Source organism: Henckelia pumila, unplaced genomic scaffold (genome assembly GCF_033568475.1).
Source record: "Henckelia pumila isolate YLH828 unplaced genomic scaffold, ASM3356847v2 CTG_477:::fragment_1, whole genome shotgun sequence".
Taxonomy (NCBI): Eukaryota; Viridiplantae; Streptophyta; class Magnoliopsida; order Lamiales; family Gesneriaceae; genus Henckelia; species Henckelia pumila.
In genome coordinates, this window is record NW_027331840.1 from 247895 (window position 1) to 266097 (window position 18203).

Consider the following 18203-nt stretch of genomic DNA (forward strand, 5'->3'; position numbering starts at 1 on the left):
CGTTTTGGCCGTTTAATATTGAGTAAATGTTTTATAATATCTTTTTTAACCTCTTTATATTTTTATTTATATATCTTTTTTTATTCAATGTGCTAAATGTTTTTCTAAGGCATCTGATTTTTTGGTTTATGATATATTCATGTTTTTAAGTTATATATAAATTCCTGAGTCAATAGTTTTTATCTAAATTAAATAGTGAAGTAAATAAATATTAAAAATACATAATATGTTTTACAAAATTTATAAAATATTAATTACTATATATTTTATTATTAGTATCATTTTTAGTTCAATCATATAACTAATTGGTTATAAAAATAAGTGATAGTATTTTACTGATGTAAATAAAAGGCCACGATGAAGAATAACCAGAGCAATAATTGCGTCATAATTTTGCCAGAGTGGGGATTACCTGTATGCATGAATTTTACAAGTGGCCTCGATCCGTAAATAAATAGCCATGAAAGGGCACCAAAACCAAACAAGCCTCCAAAGATTCCATTCTCTTAAAATTGAAAATAAAAAACAAAAAAAAAATTGAAGCGCTACAATTGGTGTGGGGGTCGCTGTGTAAGCCAGACAAAACCACTCTGCATTTACGCCTTTTATTTTGAATATTCTTTCAATTTTCATCGCATATTTTGAAAAACAATAATCCCACACCACACTTGCCTTTCTCTCTCTCGAACAAGTTTGGCGTTTTCTCTGCCGCTGCTGTGCTGTGCTGTGCTGTGCTGTGTTGGAGGACTGAATTTGCCAGCTTTGATTCTCAGGTGATTGATTGGTTGATCGCTGATGTTTTTGAATTCATCTCGGAACTCAATTTCACTTCTCGCTCTTTAGCTTTTGGATTGATTCTTTTCACTTTTGATGATGTCCAGTTATGATCTCTGCGCTGGGGGATTTGAATTGTGCGCTCTGATTGTGGCGGGATTTACGAGGTTTGATTGCTGGAATTTTTTATCAACTGTTGTTTTTGCCATTTTTTTAGCTTGTGTGCTAAGCTGATGTTAAGAATTGATGTAGAAATTAGCTTAACTGTGCTCTGGTTTGATTTTTTTTTTTTTTTATGCTATTCAATCATGATCTCTCAACTTCTAATATAAGATTAGAATTGTCCTCTATGATTTTTTGAGAAACTCTGCCAATTGAAAAACAACACCCAGTTTTCTTAATTTCAACGAGATTTTCGTGTTTACTGCTTGCTAGATTTGTCAAGAAGTTTTGTCTCTATTCTTGCTATCCTAATTTGCTATTTTTATTGTTATGAAATCTTATTAATTTAAATGGTTCGAATAATTTTGGCAGCTAATTATGCGTTTTCCTTTATTTTAATTTGTCTCCATCTTTTGTTTCCTCGATTCCTCTTGATGTTCTAGTTAAGTAAATCTTTTTAATTGATTTTCAAACAAGGATCTGTGTTTAAAATAAAAAAAGAGTTGTTTTTCAATTGACAGATATTAAAATAAAAACTTTTGGACAGATATTAAAACATAAGTAAATAAAGGTTATAGTTTTTTTTTATATGTATAATTTATATTTATTAAAAATCAAATGCCGACAAGATGAGAATTTCATTAATAAGATTATCAAAAGAAGAAAAATCCTAATAGAGTCACTTTCTTCGAATTAAACGAACGAAAAGGAGAGCATTACGCGCTGTTTACATTATTGTTTACACATATTTAAAGAGCAACTTAATTAGCTGGTCCTTTCTTTGACTAGGGACAAACTTGTGATTTCGAATTTTTTTCTAAGTATTGATCCATCTGACTTTTTGGGTGTCAAATTTGGCTATTTCCAGGATTTATGTAAAATTGAGACATTTATTGAAAAAATAGAAAAAAAAAAAACTTGTTTGCTCAACAGTTCTTTCTTATTTATATATATTTTTTTTGCGCCAATCGTCGTCCATCCAGCATTTTGATTTAATAGTGTTTTAGCTTCATGTCATGAAAATGGTGGGCCCGATCTGTCGTATACTTAAATTACATAGCATGTTGACTCTGTCGTCACGCATATTTTCCAGCCCCACCCAAAGCGAGTTGAGAACAAGGTTCACTGGCCGGCTTCTATATCATCGCCTGAAGAGGAGCGAAGGTTTCATAATTCATTTTATTCTTTTTCGTGATGGGCATTAAATGATTAAAATTCCTGTCCGATCTTTGAGGCTTTGACTGTCTGGGCTTCGTGTATTTTTTTCCTTGCCAGCACAGACTGCTTATAATCCTATTGTCAATGGATAACTAAATCTAAACCCCTGAATTACCGCAATTTATATGAAGAAGAGTTTCTTGGCGGTGGTCTGATTCGTTCTCTCCTCGGCAAAATCATGAATGGATGACTAGGGAGGGGGTGACATTTTTTTTTTTTTGATCTTTTGAGAGCCATCCCATTACCATTATTGGCCCTTGGGCAAATTTGCTATCTATGTGATTATGCCTTTCAAATCCTTCATACAATGCATCAGTGCTTCAAATAATTGCTATATTTCCCTGTTTTAGATTTGCACTGATCGTACTTTTTACGCGGGAAGCGCTGACCCAACCAGATATCGTCAGTCATTTTTCTTGGGCTCTAGGTTCCTTCTCTCCAAGATGAAGATTGCCTTGTGATTGAGAAGCTAGACCATTTGCAGAGAAACAAAAAGAAAAAATGCCTAGGCGTCGCTGGCGGGAGTCATTTAAATCCTTCTTTGGTAGTTTTGATACGGAAAAAGATGAGGAGCTTAAAGAAAGCAAATCAGGTAATGGTTTTTAGCTATAATTTTCCCATGTAGATCAAACTACAAGGAAAGTTGAATGCATAATGCCATCAACATTTTGTTTCAAGAATTGCAGTTGTTTCCAACTTTATATTTACTCCATTCACTTACAAAGCTAAAGATTAGGTGAAGCTCAATTCTTTTTAAAAAAAAGCCTCATGACTGCAGAAATTGACAGCAAAGTCCAGAAGATTTTTAATCTTCTCCAAGGCGATGGTAGTGCTCAGAGCGAACCTCTTACTTATTTGATGGAGGATTTCAACAATAATTACCAGTCTCTTTATGCTCGTTATGTTCATCTTACTGATGCGTTGAGAAAGAAAGCACAGAGCAAACATGGGAAGGACAGTTCCTCATCCAGCTCAGATTCCTCAGACTCGGATGATTCACCACGGAAAAAGAGCATAAAAAATGGTGAAGTGGAGAATAAATTGGAGGATGCTGCCAGCGTCGAGCAAGAACTTGAAATGGCACTTTCTGAGGTTGCTGACTTGAAGAGAAAGCTGGCAGTCACTATTGATGAAAAGGAGGCATTATCTCTGGAATACCAGAGGGCTTTGAGCAAAACGCAAGAAGCAGAGAAGATTGTAACAGATTTAAATGCTGAGGCTGAAAATTGGAATAATGAGAAATCAATTCTTTTGACTGAAAAGGCCGACCTCAATGAAGAACTCGAGAGTGACCAGAAACTAATTGCTGAACTGAACCATAAACTTGAAGAGATGAAGAGCACCAGAGAAAGCTTACTCACTGAGAAAGATGCTGCTATAAAAAATGTCGAAGAAGAGAAGAAAGAGGCTGAAAACTTGAGAATCTCTCATGGTCAGTTACAAACTGAGAAAGAGACCCTACAAGTGGAACTAGAGGGCGTGAAGGAAGAATTATCTGTGTTAAAAGAGAAATTGGAATCAGCAGAAAATGAAGTTTCTGGGCTAAGTCAGGCATACGAGGCTTCCAAAGAGGAGAATACAACTCTTTCCTCAAAAATTTTACAACTTGAAGATGAAGTAAAACAGGCTGAAATCAGAATTGAAGCGATTTCCACTGAATCAAGCCAATCGAGTGAAAAATGGAACAGTGAGAAATCTAACCTGTTGAGCGAGAAGTCTGATCTCAATATGGAACTGGAGAGTGTCCAAAAGCTACTAGCTGAACTGAACCAGAAATTGGATGAGGCAAATCGAGAGAAAGATAGTTTAATTGTCGATAAAGATGCCGCCGTCATCAACATTGAAGAACATAGGAGAACAGCTGATGAATTGAGGACCATTCACGGTCAGTTAGGACAAGAGAAAGACTCCCTACACCTGGAACTGGAAGCGGTGAAGGGGGAATTGTCTACTTTAAAGGAGGAACTGGAATCAGCAGAAAATGAATTTGCTCGGCTAAATCAGGCGCACAAGGCTGCCGAAGAGAAGAACTCAACACTTTCCTCAAAAAATTTTCAGCTTGAGGATGAGCTCAGACAGGCAGAAAACAAAATTCAAGATACTGTCTCTGAATCACACCAGTTATATGAAAAATTGGCTGTGAAAGAAAGAGAGCTTTCAAATCACCTAGAGACTCATGAAACTCACAAAGAGGAAACATCAACTCGCCTGAGGAATTTGGAACAGGAACTTGATCTGTCGCATTCTGAGAGAAGAGAAATGGAGAATCTGAAAGGTGATGAACTTTCTGCATTGGTGAAAAAGCTTGAGAATCAAGAGAGAGAATCATTAGATCAAATGAATGATCTAACCACACAGATCAACAGTATTCAAACCGAGATGGAATATTTAAAGATTCATAAAGGCAAGCTTGAAGATCAGATAGTGCATGAAGGTAATGAAGCTGCGGCTCGAGTAAAGGAATTGACAGATCAAGTCGATGCTAAGAAGATGGATCTGGAGTCTCTGCTCTATCAAAAAATGGAATCAGAGACACAGCTGGAGAAAAGAGTACAAGAAGTTTCTGAGTTTTTAATTCAGATTGAAAATCTGAAACAAGAGTTGGCTAACAAAAATTTGGAGCTAAAGACGAACATAGACGAAAAGGATACTCTTGCTTTACAGGTCGAGCATCTGGATCTTGAACTCAACACCACATGCAACCTTAAAACTGAACTGGAGGAACAGCTAAAACTCAAAAGTCAGGAATTTTCAGAATCCCAAATTCAGATAAAGAACTTGAATGAGGAATTGGAGAACAGTGCTGTGGAGCACCAGAAAGTAAAAGAAGAGAGAGAACCTTGTGTTGGAGGTGAAGCGAAAAGGTGAGAACCTCAGTCAGTTGCAAGAGGAAAAGTTAAATCTGGAAGCTAAAAGTTTAGAGATGGAGAGGGCATTAACTGAAAATGAGACTGAACTCTCCACTTTGCGGAAGAAATCTGAAGATGAAGAGAATGAAGCATCTGCTCAAATATCGGCATTGACTGCAGAAGTAAACAGTCTTCAAGAGCAATTGACGTCCATGACTGATCAGAAAAGTGACAGAGATCGTATTCTTGAGAAAAAGAGTTGTGAAATATCAGAATTCATGATTCAGATAGAAAAGCTGAAAGAAGGACTATCAAGCAAAACAGCAGATGGAGAAAGAATAAAGGAAGAGAAGGAAAGTCTAGTTGTACACATAAATGAATTACAACAGGAGCTAGAGGCTTTTCGTCACCAAAAAAGCGAACTTGAAGATCAAATAAGTAGTCAAATTGATGAAGGAAACCAGTTGAGGGAGGAGAAGGGAGTACTCGAGACCAAGATTTCTGAATTGGAAAAGAATGTAGTTGAGAAAGGAGATGAGGTAACTGCAATGCAGAAAAAACTGGAGGATGCACAGAATGAAGCATCTACCCAGATTGGTGCCTTGACAGAACAAGTCAACTCCTTACAGCAGCAGCTGGAATCACTGCATTCTGAGAAAAGCCAATTGGAAATGCAAATGGACAGAGCTAAGCAAGAGTATTCAGAAAGATTAACTCATGCTGAAAATCATAGTACTGAATTGGTGAACAAGATCGTTGAACATGAGAGAAATCTGCAAGAAAAGGAAGACTCCTTCATCAAGATGGGCGATGATCACCAGCAACTGCTAGTGCGGCTCCGAAGTCACGAGGGAAATCTCAAATCATCGGAGCAAAAGATTAAAGAGATAACAGAACAGTTCCATGAAGAAATTGATGCAAAAAATAACGAAATTACTCAACTGGAAGACACTATCGAAGATCTGAAGAGAGATCTGGAGATGAAAGTAGATGACATCAGTACATTGGTAGAGAATGTGCGAAATATTGAAGTTAAGCAGCGGTTAACGAGCCAGAAGCTCCGTATCACCGAACAGTTGTTAAGTGAGAATGAGCAGAGCCATTTGACCAAAGAAAAAAAACTTCAGGAAGAACAAAAATTACTTGAAGAGAAAGTAGCTAAACTGGCAGGGATAATTTCTGTTTATCGAGAAGCTCAAGCAAAAATTGTAGCAGGGATTTCAGATAAGGTAAATGGCACATTGACCGGTATTGATACATTTAGTGTCAAGTTTGAGGAGGACTATGGTCACTTAGAGACACGGATTTATGAAATCATGAGCGAGCTCAATGTTACAAGAAACTGGATCAAAGAAACTAATATCCAGAAAAATCAGCTAAGAATGGAAATTGCAAGTTTAGTTAAGCAAATAAAAGATGAGGAAGAACAAGAGTTGGTGTTGAAAAGAAAGATGGCCGAACTAGAGGCAAAATTGCAAAAAGATGAAGAGGAAAAGAATAGTTTGATTCAAACCCTGGAACACCATGAAGAGAAAACTGTAGAGCTCAAGAAAATAATATCAGAAAGGGATGGAACGATGGGAGAGTTGCAAAGAAAAATAAGTGAAAAAGACGAGGAAATCTCAGGCTTGATCGAGGAGAAAAGAGAGGCCATAAGACAGTTGTGTGTGTGGATTGATCACCACCGGAACCGCTACGATGATCTCAAAGGCATGATGACGAAAACAAGAGGCGGCTCAAGGAGGCAAATCGCTACTTAACACCAAGTGCACATCAACTCTCCTTCTGGTACGATTTGTTTCGACGTGTATTTCTGAATTTGATTAGTTGCTGTATCCATTTGAGCAAGGGGTTAGTCCTGTTTAATTCTAGACAAATGTTTAGAATTAGAATCTGAATCTTCACTTCCAGTATAGGAACATTTTCCAGTTTGATCAGTTGTGTAATTATATCTATTCAAATTTTGGAGTGCTGCAGCTATTGCACTGTGGTTTTTATAGCAAATCTAGTGTGTGGATTTTTATTCTTGGCCAATTTATATTTCCATTCAAATGCTTTCTTCAATTGTTTCTAATGATGCTCCCCGATATTTTGTTACAGTGACACACATAGAAAAACGTTTGGCAGGAAATATTATATCGATCAATCTGTGTAGAAATGCCGTATTGCCTTATCGTGTGCTAAGGATTTACCCCCTGCGCTCCCTTAAGCTTCATACTAGTATAAATACAATTTATACTTCCAAAATTTTATGTAATAAGGAGACCCCTACAAGTATTTCCCATTCATTTCAAAATACTGTATCAAAAGAGATCGTCCTCAAAGACGTACCCAAGATTCGGAGACAGAAGAGCCAGATCAAATTAAAAGACGATATATATATTCCAGTAAAAAAAAAAAAAGACGATATATATATATATATAATGAAATTTAAAGTTTAATAAAAAAAATGTGCACGAAATTTAATTTTTTTCGATTCAGAAATATGATGAGCAGTTGCAGTGGTCAAATCACCAATGTCTATAACATGGTCCCAACTCCTAATGCTCTTGGAGGGGTCTACGTGAGCTGTCGCCTTGCCAATTTTCATATGGAAAAAACAAACAAACAATTATTATATCGTTTTTTAAAATATTATCTATTCTAATCCAAAAATATATTATTTTAATGTTTTGAATTAGCATCATCCAATCATTTGTGAAATAATTTGATAAACAATTATATTTGATGTCCTTTTAACAAGATTAAACGCATATTTCCTCTTATCAAAACAATTTTTGAATTATTACCTGATGCTAAAACTATTTATCTTATAACTCTCAAAATAAAATAAAATAAGCCCCATTATCCCTTTTTTTTATTTGTAATTATTATTATTGGTCAGATGGGTCGTATGTTCATCGATGAGTAATATCTCACATGAGTCACATGCCAAAAGATCACTCTTCTATCATTGGTTAAAATATACAATTCATCCATGTTTTTCTTTCCGCTACATCATAGAATCAATAAAATGCATGCACTCTATAAAGTTTAAAATAAAATATATGAGAAAATCACCTCAATGAGGAAAAAACAAGTTGAGATTTTTTTTTTACGTTTTATTTTAGTCGGGGGAGTGTACTTGTTATAATAGTAAGTTTATTGTGAGACTATTTAACCCTATTCATAATTAATTTTTTTTAAAATATTTTTAATATAAAAAATAAAATTTTTCAAGGTCATGTCAAATAAGAAACATTTCTCATAAAATTGACTCGAGAAATAAATTTTTAAATTGTTACAGATAGGATAGGGGTTAAACTCGATATATTATCTTAAAATTGAATATTAATATCATACAAAGTATAAATGACCGAAAGTTTATGAAGAACATTTTTTACTCAAATAATAGAGTGACATGTTGAGTGGAATAAATTATGGTCAAGTGTGAAGTGGCAATCATAAAAAAATTGTATTAGTAGATGGAGAACATATTGGAGCACAAGATTTCTCGGAAACTGCACAAGGCATATATTTAAATCAATCAATCAACTGTCTTACATGTTTAATAATATTTGTATCTTGTTATATATACAGAAAAATTCCAAGTAAAGTTTATATTTTTCTTCTCTTTACCTATTATTTTGATTAGTTTATAACGGTTCTGAAAAAATTTTTTTATTAGAAATCTATCTCTTAACATAATTTGTATCTTCCAAACTATAAATTTCAAAGAGTTCATGTTGTACTTATCGTTTGAAAAGAAGCGATGCTTCTCAAAATATCCACCTACTTTTAACATTTGATCAAATAATTATAGTATAATGACAAGTATAGAAGAAATTTATCTCATAACTTATAGTTTATCTGTCGTCAAGATCTCAAAATTTAGGTAGTGTTTATAATAACATATATAGTGAATAGAAAAGCAAATTAAAATGGAAATAACTCAAATTTTCTTCAAAGAAACCTAATGGAGCTTTTTGGTAATTTGAATAAAAAAAAAAGAAAGGAATCTTGACAGTGGATTAACGGCTTGTGTCAACAAAGTTAGCATTTTCCTTTTGCTTTTCTTTTTAATATTAATATTTTTTGATTTCAAAAATAAAAAAAGTATGCATATGCATCCGATTATAAGATCAAGCTTCTGCCAAAGTGGCGAAAAACGACGTCGTAATGACGACTACGTCGCCGAAGAAAGCAACCGAAGATAGAAAATTCGTCGCACAAAAGTAAAGAAATGTCGGGAATCGAGTCGCCACCATATTCCCTTCCCTCCAAATCCCAGCTTCTCCTTTTCTTGGGAACGCAAAAATCTCAGCTTTGAATTAAAGTAAAAAAAGACAATAAAATAATTTCCTGTTTTTACTCTCGCTCATTGTAGGCAAGAATCAGAGATAGGCAAAAATCAGAGATAGCCAAGAAAAACAAACAAGAAACAGAGTACCGTTTTGTTTGCTTGTTTTTGGACTCCATTTTGCTGTGTTGTGTTGTTCCTCAAAGCCACTGTAATTTCAGAAGCAAAAAGTCAAGCAATTCCTACTCTTTTTACGCAGTAGTATCCTCACGTCTTGATTATGACAGTTCACTTGTTTGCATTTATTTTATTTGAAACGTTCTGAAAATCCCATTTTGAGAGCAATTTTATTTGTGGTCAGCTGGGGCATTGTATTAATGATATTTAGGTGTGGTGGGCTTCAAGATTTATGTTGACTTTTGGGAGATTATTTATTGAAGTTTCTTGTTTTGATTAACTCTTGACGACCTGTTTAATTTACACCATAAAATATTCAATCAATAGTTAAAGATTTGGTGAAGTAAATGGGGCTGGATGATAGGAAGACTGCGGAAGCCGCAAAGGTACGTTTGGTTCGCTGCCCCAAGTGTGAGAATCTCCTTCCAGAACTCCCGGATTTTCCTCTGTATCAATGTGGTGGCTGTGGTGCTGTTCTCAAAGGTACAATTCACACTCTGTGTTAGTCTGTGTGCAAAGTTTAATACAAGGGCTATCCCATTACCCAATATTGGGAACTCTTAGTTTGGTCCTTGGCTAGTTTTTTTATTGTTCATTAGTATAGATTTTCAAGATTATCAATCATATTGATGAGGAAATGGTCTTATCGGAATCTTTTTTCAACTAAGACAATGCAAAGGTAGCAACTGTGTTAATTTTTTGGAAAAATATTGTGAATCTTGATCTAAGAAATGGAATGTTTATATATTAGCTGCGGGAGATTTATTTTTTCCATTGGTTAGACGAGGGGCATGTTAGAACTTGTAAACTTTCTTCTTCAATTTTTGGGTGATATTCTTTCCTGTCAGCGAATGTAATTTTTTGATTGTCTGATGTTGTTCTATAGCGAAAAAGAAGGGGATTCTGGAAGACAGATTGTCTGAGAAGACTGACGATGTGAAGGGGCCAAGAATCTCCGAGGAAAGTAGTATAGCTCATATTTCGGAGGTTGAAACGGAAAAAGAAAATGGAACCGAACTTGGTGTGGCAGAGAGGAGTCATAACGATAAAGTGTCTTCCGATGGTAATTCAACTTTGCGAGTTGAAAATGGAGGAGCGAAATCTGATTCTGAAATAAGTAGGCGAGGAAGAGAAAGGGTGGCAATAATGGAAAGCAAGAGTGATGATTATGGGTCATATGGTTCAGGTCTGGCTCGTGACATAAATCAGGGAAGAGACCGTGATTTGAATGCCAATGGGCTACAATATACTAATTTTAATGGTGAACGTGGAGTTAAAGAATTGGGGCCTCCAATGGAGTCTTTAAGGTCAAGGCCATTACCTGTGGAGGAACTGGATGTGGCAGCCTCTATAGGTCCTGTCAAAGGTGTTGCGGCACAGGTGAGGTTTAATGACTATCCTTACCGTGGTGAGGGGCCATCGAGTCATGGAATGAACTCTTATTATGAATATGGTGAGAGGGCTAGATATCAGGATCCAGATATCGATGGGCAAGCTAGAGTTAAAAATTTGGAGAACGACCGAGCCGAGCTCCTGAGGAAACTAGATGAGTTGAAGGATCAAATTAGTCGGTCTTGTGATGTGGCTGACAGACATAAGGAAAGAATTGTTCCTGATCGGAGGATGGTTTCTCCAACTCTGTCCGATCATTATGGTAGATATCGTGCTCCTTATGTTCAAGAAGGCTTGACTAGTTCACATGGCATAGACAAGAAGCCACTTTCTCCCTATGATTTAGAATCCCCATATTTAGGTCATATGGCAGGATATAATCCTTACACAGATAGATACGGTTCAAGTGGTCGGGAATCATATCCTCAAAGAGGGTTCCCCCACGAGTTTTTGGCACATGGTGACACTTACCATCAAGAAATGCTTCGGGGGCGGGCTCTCCAATCAGAGTCTCAATACATGCATCTGCCATATAATGAGCAGTTTCCTGGCTACTATGCGAATGCCAATCAAGACAAAATCATGTTACACTCACACGAAAACTTTTTCCACCAGCCCGCATGCTCGTGTGTGCATTGTCGTAATAAGAACTTGCATTTACCTCCTAAGGTCGATCACTTGGGTGTTCGTAACCAAAGGACTCAAAATGAACCTTCTAATCTGAATTTTCATGGCTCTATAAATCCTACTCCACAGGGACTGCAGGGTTATAGTTTTGGAGGCTCAGGACTGCATCAGTTGAATTCTCGGCAGCCTTTACATATGAATTCAAGTGACATTGATTCCGAAAATATTCGTTCCAATTACCATCATCCCAAAAAGATGGCGGTAAGTCATAGAAATGGAGGGGTGTGTCGTCCCATTGCAGGTGGTGCACCATTTATTACCTGCTGCAATTGCTTTGAGTTACTGAAATTGCCCAGAAAATGCATTTCTTCCCCAAAAATGCAACACAAAATGAAATGTGGGGCTTGTTCTTCGATAATATCATTTGAGGTTGGGAATAATGGATGTATTGGATCAGTTTCTGTGCATGTTGATCAAGTTCCAAATGAGATTGACGAGGGCTCTAGTGGCACAGTGGATGAAAACGTGATATATTGGCCTGGTGATACTAATAGTGCAGATTTGAACTGTGACTCAAATGATTATGATGATTTGCATGCCAAGTTTTCTCCAATAGATAGGAAATCTAATTCTGTTGAATCTGAGAAGCAGCAGGATCCTCTTTCTTCAACTTTATGTCACCTCAAGAACGAGCAAAGCCCAGAAAATATAACATCAAGTAAACATGATTCCTCGTATATGGAGTCACCTTTAGAAGAAATTAAGTCCTCACAAAATCCTGAATTGCCTTCTAAAGAACGGGCCAATCGTTTTCCTGATACTAAAGTGATGGGGCAATCTGATGATGGAAACAGAAGCAAGCGATCCGAGCCTGAGAGAATTGCCTTTGGTGGGACCAACTTTCGGCAAAATTCTGCGACAGAAGCAAAAGTGGCAACTGAGATGGACGTGTCCTTCAACGAATTTTCTAACAGCTGCGTTTCTCAAGACTCGGTGGAAACAATTAAAGAAGATCACCGTAAGGTCAACAAAGGGGGTGAGTCTTTCTTTGCAGGTCTCATCAAAAAGAGTTTCAGAGACCTCACAAAAAATAACCAAAGTATACAAGATGGTGGATCTCTAGTCTTTGTTAATGGGCATGTCATACCGGATCGTGTGGTCAAGAAGGCTGAAAAGTTGGCTGGACCAATCCAACCTGGAGAATACTGGTAAATACACCTCGAATTAGCTTTCATTTATTTCAGTGCATTATTTTGTCCATCTACAATTTATTAACATATCGTTCAATAAATGTATCTTCATTATAGCATGGCATCTTGCTATGTTTTCCATTTAGGGCATAATGAAATTTGGAAGAGTAAAACAGAAAAAAGACTAGGTTTGGTCCGTGGCTCAGACAGGACATTGAGGAAACACTATTGACACTAGTAGCTTAGTAAGTGAACATGTGCTTTGAAAAGTCTGAGAAATAAAATAAAACTGAAACATTTTCATGACCAAACCTTATATAAAAGTCTGAGAAATAAAATAAAACTGAAACATTTTCATGACCAAACCTTATATTTACTGTGGCTGTATTGCAAGGTAATTGGGAAAAAAAAAAGAAGGTAAACTGAAACATTTTCATGACCAAACCTTCTATTTACTAGGTTTCATGCCTCGTTTATAAATGCTGTTTTAGCATGATTCATGCAACTGATATAAGGCGTCAGACAGTAGTGTTCATGTAGAAGTGTTGGGTGAAGAATTTGTTTTGTTGAAACTGCATGGCACGACCACTTAACCACAGGGTTCACATTTCCATTTGAACATATTCACCTTGTCTTTCTCATAGAGTATTTTGAGAAGCATGGCTGCAATTATTTTCATTTCAACACTAAACATAATGAATGATTTTGCACCCTTTTGTTAAACCAGGTATGACAAATGTGCCGGCTTTTGGGGTGTGATGGGCCACCCTTGTCTTGGCATTGTCATGGTGAGTTCACTGAGTATCTGAAGTTTAATCTTCAGTTCTTAAACTGGCTTCAAGTTTTTGAATTATCACTATATTTCTATACTGAAGCGTTAGATCTTCAATTCTTGATTAAGTTAGACTGATGTTATGCAGCCAAACATTGAAGAATTCAACTATCCAATGCCAAAAAATTGTGCTGCTGGAAATACTGGAATTTTCGTTAACGGACGGGAACTTCACCAGAAAGATTTAGATTTGCTTTCTAGCAGAGGGCTTCCCATCATAAGACAACGGTCTTATAACATTGAGATATCAGGGAAGGTGATCGATGAGCGCACTGGAGAGGAACTAGATCTTGGCAAACTCGCTCCAACGTAAGAATTACGACTTCTTTCTCGAAATTCCAATTATATATGTATGATCGGAAATTTTTCCACGCAAACAGACATAGGCACCTCTGTATGAATTCAGGGTTGATTCATCCTACATTTGAGAAAGAGCTTCCAGTCTTTTACCCTTGACTTGTAACTCTTAATTCACATTCCTTTGGTTACATGCTTTCTTGGTTGGCATAATTGTATCTCGAAAGCACAGAGAAGTTTCTTGTTAGAGTATCTTTCATCCCTCCGATCTGGAATTGCTTCACACTCTCCCTATACTCTGGTCTGAAATATACTAGTCAGGAATAGCTCTACCGATTTCTACGAACGTATTCACTTGTAAACAACCACACACACAAGCTAACAATTCTTGATATTTCGACAGGGTCGAGAGGGCCAAGCACGGATTCGGCATGAAAGTTCCAAGATATCTTGGTTAACTGCTGCATAAGATGCGAGGCTTCCCAGAACGTTCTGAGTTGTTTACATGATACAAACTATTTTGTCATAGTTTGATTACCTCAAGAAGTTCACCTATGTTATATCTGTTATCAGTTGCATATGTGATATATTAGTATATTTTTTTGTCCGTGTTTATTGCGATTCGTGGGATGAAAACAAATGCTGTATTTAATTTGATTTCTGCAACATGGTATTCATTGTATACAAGTGAACTCTTGAGCGGGTGAATCAGTATTTTAAGACGGGCTGTAAATTGAAAGTGTGTTTTTGGGCTTTTTTCTGGAGCCCGTAATATTATATTTTATCGGATGCTTGAACCCGGCCCAACACAAACTCATATCCGATTATATCAAAATCGGGTCGGATACTACCGAAATAATTCGGGTACACGAATACTGCTGCTATATAAGCAGCAGGCATCCGCCGCCGTTCCTCGGGAGGGAATATGAGTCCTGCGATGTCGAAAAATCGTCCCAGAAGAGTGAAGGATTGCGAGGAAATCAAGGAACCCAGAAAGAAGAGAAGGATGGGGATCAAGCTGATCGAGAACAGAGAGGCGCTGCACACGACCTTCACAAAACGGCGTCAAGGCCTCTTCAAGAAGGCCACTGAATTATGCGACAACTTCGCGGCCCAGACGGCGGTCATCGCTTTCTCTAGTTCCGGCAACGTCTACGTCCAAGGAGATCCTAAATTCGACCCGCTTTTGAAGCGCTACCTCGCCGATCCCACTACTTCCGTGGCGGCGGCTTACAATGGTGTGAATGGAGGAGGGGTCGTGGTGGCAGCGATGACGAACTCGGAGAATAGAATTAACGAAGCTTTGGGGAAGGGGGAGTCGGCATGGGATAGGGTTACTATGAATTTAGGGTTGAGTGAGCTTGACGACATGGAGACGGCTATGAAATATGTGAAAAGCAAGGTGAAGATGCGCGAATGTCTGCAGAACTAGATTTACTGTCGGATTCCAGTGAGGCCATCTTCCAATTATTAAAGTTTTGATTTTTTTCTTGGAGAAGTAACTGATGGATATTGATACTTAGTATCTGCAGATAGAATCAGAGTTACAACGATGAGTAATGAGAATATGGATCAAGAGCATTTGTATGCGTAAAAGATCGATTGCAACACAGAACTATCATATATAATCTAGAGAAGCATGTCGAATTATGAATAATCCATGCATAATTGAAGGAAGTAACATGTCACCTCCATTGTTACTATTAGCTGGAGGTGTATATCTAATCTACTTCTTAGGATGATTAAAATATGATCCGAATCTTTATTATCAATGGATAATGGTGAAATGTGATTATCCCTTGTGATTTTCATGAAGATTTGCTCAAGGCTTATGGTAGTTATCTCATTTTTGCAGCTTTAACTTCGAAATTTTCGGAACTTGCTTTGTTTATCCGTTCAGATGTTATGATTTATTGGTTCCTGATTGGTAATCTTACAGCATTTTGTGCTCTGATCTTTGACTCAATCCACATTTAGAATGTTGCTTAAGAGGATATTATAATGCCTTTTCTTTTTTTCTTTTTGGTTGAGTTTCTAGATATGAACACTTAAATTTGAACTAGTAACTTTAGAAGCTTGTTCTTCCTGGTAAATGACAAAAAGTAAAGAAAGAACTACGAACACTGAATATATATATATATATTCTAAACCCATAACATAGAACATTATATGCTAGAATGATCTTCCTCGGATTTTAAACCCTTCAGAGACCATACACCAGGGAAGTAGAACGGCCACTTTATTTCCTATAATTTTCAACATTCAAAGTTCGACTGGGTGAAAAATTCTGTGCTGTGGAATGGGAAGTTTGGGTCGAGAACAGGATCAATCGAGAACTCCACACCTCCAATCGGGGAATTAGTTGTTGAAGCATGGGCTGACATGATCTCAGCAATATCAGCTTCTGCATGCTGCAAATTAGCACCTCCCCAATTGCTCTTCATGGAGTTATAAGTCCCTGTAGTGAAGTAGTTCGACTCTGATGCGGCTGGAGATAAAAACAGTGACGAATATGTTCCTGAATATGTGCTCTGGTGGTGGTTTCCATCAACAAGATCAGATAATGGAAAATAGCAGTTTTCGCTGTCATAGGAACCAAATGTTGATGGAAAAGAGAAGTGGACCGGTGTTTCATCATTGTTTAAATCCTCAGTGTTGACTCTGAGGTTAGATTTCAAGCTAGAAAGTGTCTGGTTCAGCTGTTGTGGTTGAGGATGACAGTTAGAAATAATATCACGTTTCACCTCTTGTTTCTCAGGTGATGCTGGTGGTGGGACTGCAACAGTGGAGTGGTTGCAAGTGTGTGTTCCTCTGTAGGTGATATCGAATACGGTCGGATCATCATCAGATCTTTGCACTTGCTTCGTTGCCCAACAATCTTGAACCAGACGGTACGTACATCTGTAGTAGCTCCTACAAAATAGATCCACTTGCATCAGTTTTGTTCGGACAAGAACAATATCATATAGGAACAAGATCCACAAGCCAATACTCCAGAGTCAAATATCTCTCATATTTAGAGGTGTATCTAGAAATTCGAGGGAACAGTTGTCCACCTTGCCCCTCTGCTTGATCACCCCTCTTCTTGTGTAAAGAAGACACCTATTGAGTACAAGTGTGCACGTGTCTTTAGTGAATGAATGCGTTTCTAGTTGGAAACAGAGAGTATACCTTGGATATTTGGCTCCCAAGATGTCCTTTTGTCCATACTTTCTCCAACTAAATCCATCGTCAGTAGGGCCTTCGAGTCCACTTTCAGAGTTAACTTTCACTTGTTCTGTCCAAGTGGGCTGCAGCTTTCTGTTATATTAAATCGAGTAACAGAATCAACACACACGCGCGCACAAACAAACAAATAATGTCTACCAAATTCCCATCTCTAATTGAATTTCACCTTTTCTTTGAGGGATTTACGTAATCCTGATGATCCCCGAGATTCTTGTTCAGACCCTCACTTCTTGGACTTCCATCAACCGATACGGAAGACTCGGGCGCAACTGATGTTGGCGCCGTCGCCACAACTTGATCTTGCTGTTTCGATCCCGTCCATTTCAGAATCAGCAGAGCCTTTTCATAAGAAGACAAAATCCTCTGCATCAGCAAGTCTTGAGCTTGGTTTTGAGAAGTCGTGCACAGATGAAATCGAAGCTGCTTCGTTTTCTCCATTCCTTGAGTGAGCTCATTGACAAGTGTCTGATATTCCCAGTTTACAGGACTCTCCATTTCTTGTTTTTTTCCCCCCCTGCCTATTCTTGTATAGGAAATATGGATTTGTCTTGGAACAAATCTCAGTTCATTTTAAGAAAGACTAGGATCTGGAAAGTTCAGAAAATTAGGTAACTGGATAAAACAGCATACATAGGACTAATTGTGGGCTATTTTCAATTTTTTTAAGGCCGTTATTTCTGCTGTGAAATGGGTTGTTTTGGATGTTATATTTATAGGAAAGGAGAAGAAGGGGTGTAGGCATATGTGTAAAGGAGACGCTGTGGAAGCTTTTGAATTTAAAGAAACCTGAGAAAAGAAAAGAGTGAATGAAGAGTTGAATTTTGACTGAGAAACCGAGTTTTTTTTCTGCGTGGACCAATCTTTGGTCATAAATCTCATTCATAAATGGGGATAGTTAGGAGAGTAGCAAAAAGTCAAGCGCAGACCAATTCAAACCTTTAAAACATCTCTTTTCCGTATTACACTTTCTGTAGAGTAACACAAACGTCTCGCATCCATCGATTCAAGCATAATATGAAGTTATTGTATTAAATTCAATATTTTATTTGTAATTCTTTTGAAATTGCAAAAAAATCACCGTGTATCTCGTCAAGATTCACTAAATTATCTCTCCTAAATTATTTTGTGATTTCTTGAGTGTCAAGAAGCATAAGATAATAATTAAATTAATGTACTTG

General features: G+C 37.2%; 3 protein-coding genes and 1 pseudogene across 7 annotated transcripts; 3 read left to right on the forward strand and 1 right to left on the reverse strand.

The window, feature by feature from the left end:
* Positions 1–504: 504 nt before the first annotated feature.
* LOC140872719 (uncharacterized) lies at positions 505–7026 on the forward strand (annotated as a pseudogene).
* A 1938-nt stretch (positions 7027–8964) lies between these two features.
* On the forward strand, positions 8965–14512 carry LOC140872720 (uncharacterized). 5 transcript variants are annotated; one of them, XM_073275592.1, is made up of 6 exons: positions 8965–9543; positions 9787–9942; positions 10346–12686; positions 13396–13456; positions 13589–13809; positions 14201–14512. In XM_073275592.1, the coding sequence occupies exons 2-6, from the start codon at positions 9807–9809 to the stop codon at positions 14253–14255; spliced, it is 2814 nt and encodes a 937-aa protein (XP_073131693.1). In that variant the 5' UTR covers positions 8965–9543; positions 9787–9806; the 3' UTR covers positions 14256–14512. The 5 variants fall into 5 exon arrangements, with proteins under 5 accessions (XP_073131693.1, XP_073131694.1, XP_073131695.1 ...); XM_073275593.1 differs by having other exon boundaries at positions 8965–9540; XM_073275594.1 differs by having other exon boundaries at positions 8965–9428.
* Positions 14513–14734: 222 nt separating this feature from the next.
* On the forward strand, positions 14735–15229 carry LOC140872760 (MADS-box transcription factor 29-like). The gene has a single exon (XM_073275644.1). It carries the CDS (start codon positions 14735–14737, stop codon positions 15227–15229), a length of 495 nt encoding a protein of 164 aa, XP_073131745.1.
* A 671-nt stretch (positions 15230–15900) lies between these two features.
* Positions 15901–17775, reverse strand: LOC140872721 (probable WRKY transcription factor 53). The gene is made up of 3 exons (XM_073275596.1): positions 17192–17775; positions 16969–17097; positions 15901–16710 (listed from the first exon to the last, which is right to left on the reverse strand). The coding sequence occupies exons 1-3, from the start codon at positions 17518–17520 to the stop codon at positions 16053–16055; spliced, it is 1116 nt and encodes a 371-aa protein (XP_073131697.1). The 5' UTR covers positions 17521–17775; the 3' UTR covers positions 15901–16052.
* Between the last annotated feature and the right edge of the window lie 428 nt (positions 17776–18203).

Excerpts from the sequence above, each read along its gene's own strand:
- LOC140872720 (XM_073275592.1), top strand. The coding sequence starts at position 9,807 with ATGGGGCTGGATGATAGGAAGACTGCGGAAGCCGCAAAGGTACGTTTG. Across the intron at positions 9,943-10,345 it reads CTGTGGTGCTGTTCTCAAAG|CGAAAAAGAAGGGGATTCTG; the intron begins GTACAATTCACA and ends GTTGTTCTATAG. Across the intron at positions 12,687-13,395 it reads ATCCAACCTGGAGAATACTG|GTATGACAAATGTGCCGGCT; the intron begins GTAAATACACCT and ends TTGTTAAACCAG.
- LOC140872760 (XM_073275644.1), top strand. The coding sequence starts at position 14,735 with ATGTCGAAAAATCGTCCCAGAAGAGTGAAGGATTGCGAGGAAATCAAG.
- LOC140872721 (XM_073275596.1), bottom strand. The coding sequence starts at position 17,520 with ATGGAGAGTCCTGTAAACTGGGAATATCAGACACTTGTCAATGAGCTC. Across the intron at positions 17,098-17,191 it reads GTAAATCCCTCAAAGAAAAG|AAAGCTGCAGCCCACTTGGA; the intron begins GTGAAATTCAAT and ends TTAATATAACAG. Across the intron at positions 16,711-16,968 it reads TTGGGAGCCAAATATCCAAG|GAGCTACTACAGATGTACGT; the intron begins GTATACTCTCTG and ends TCTATTTTGTAG.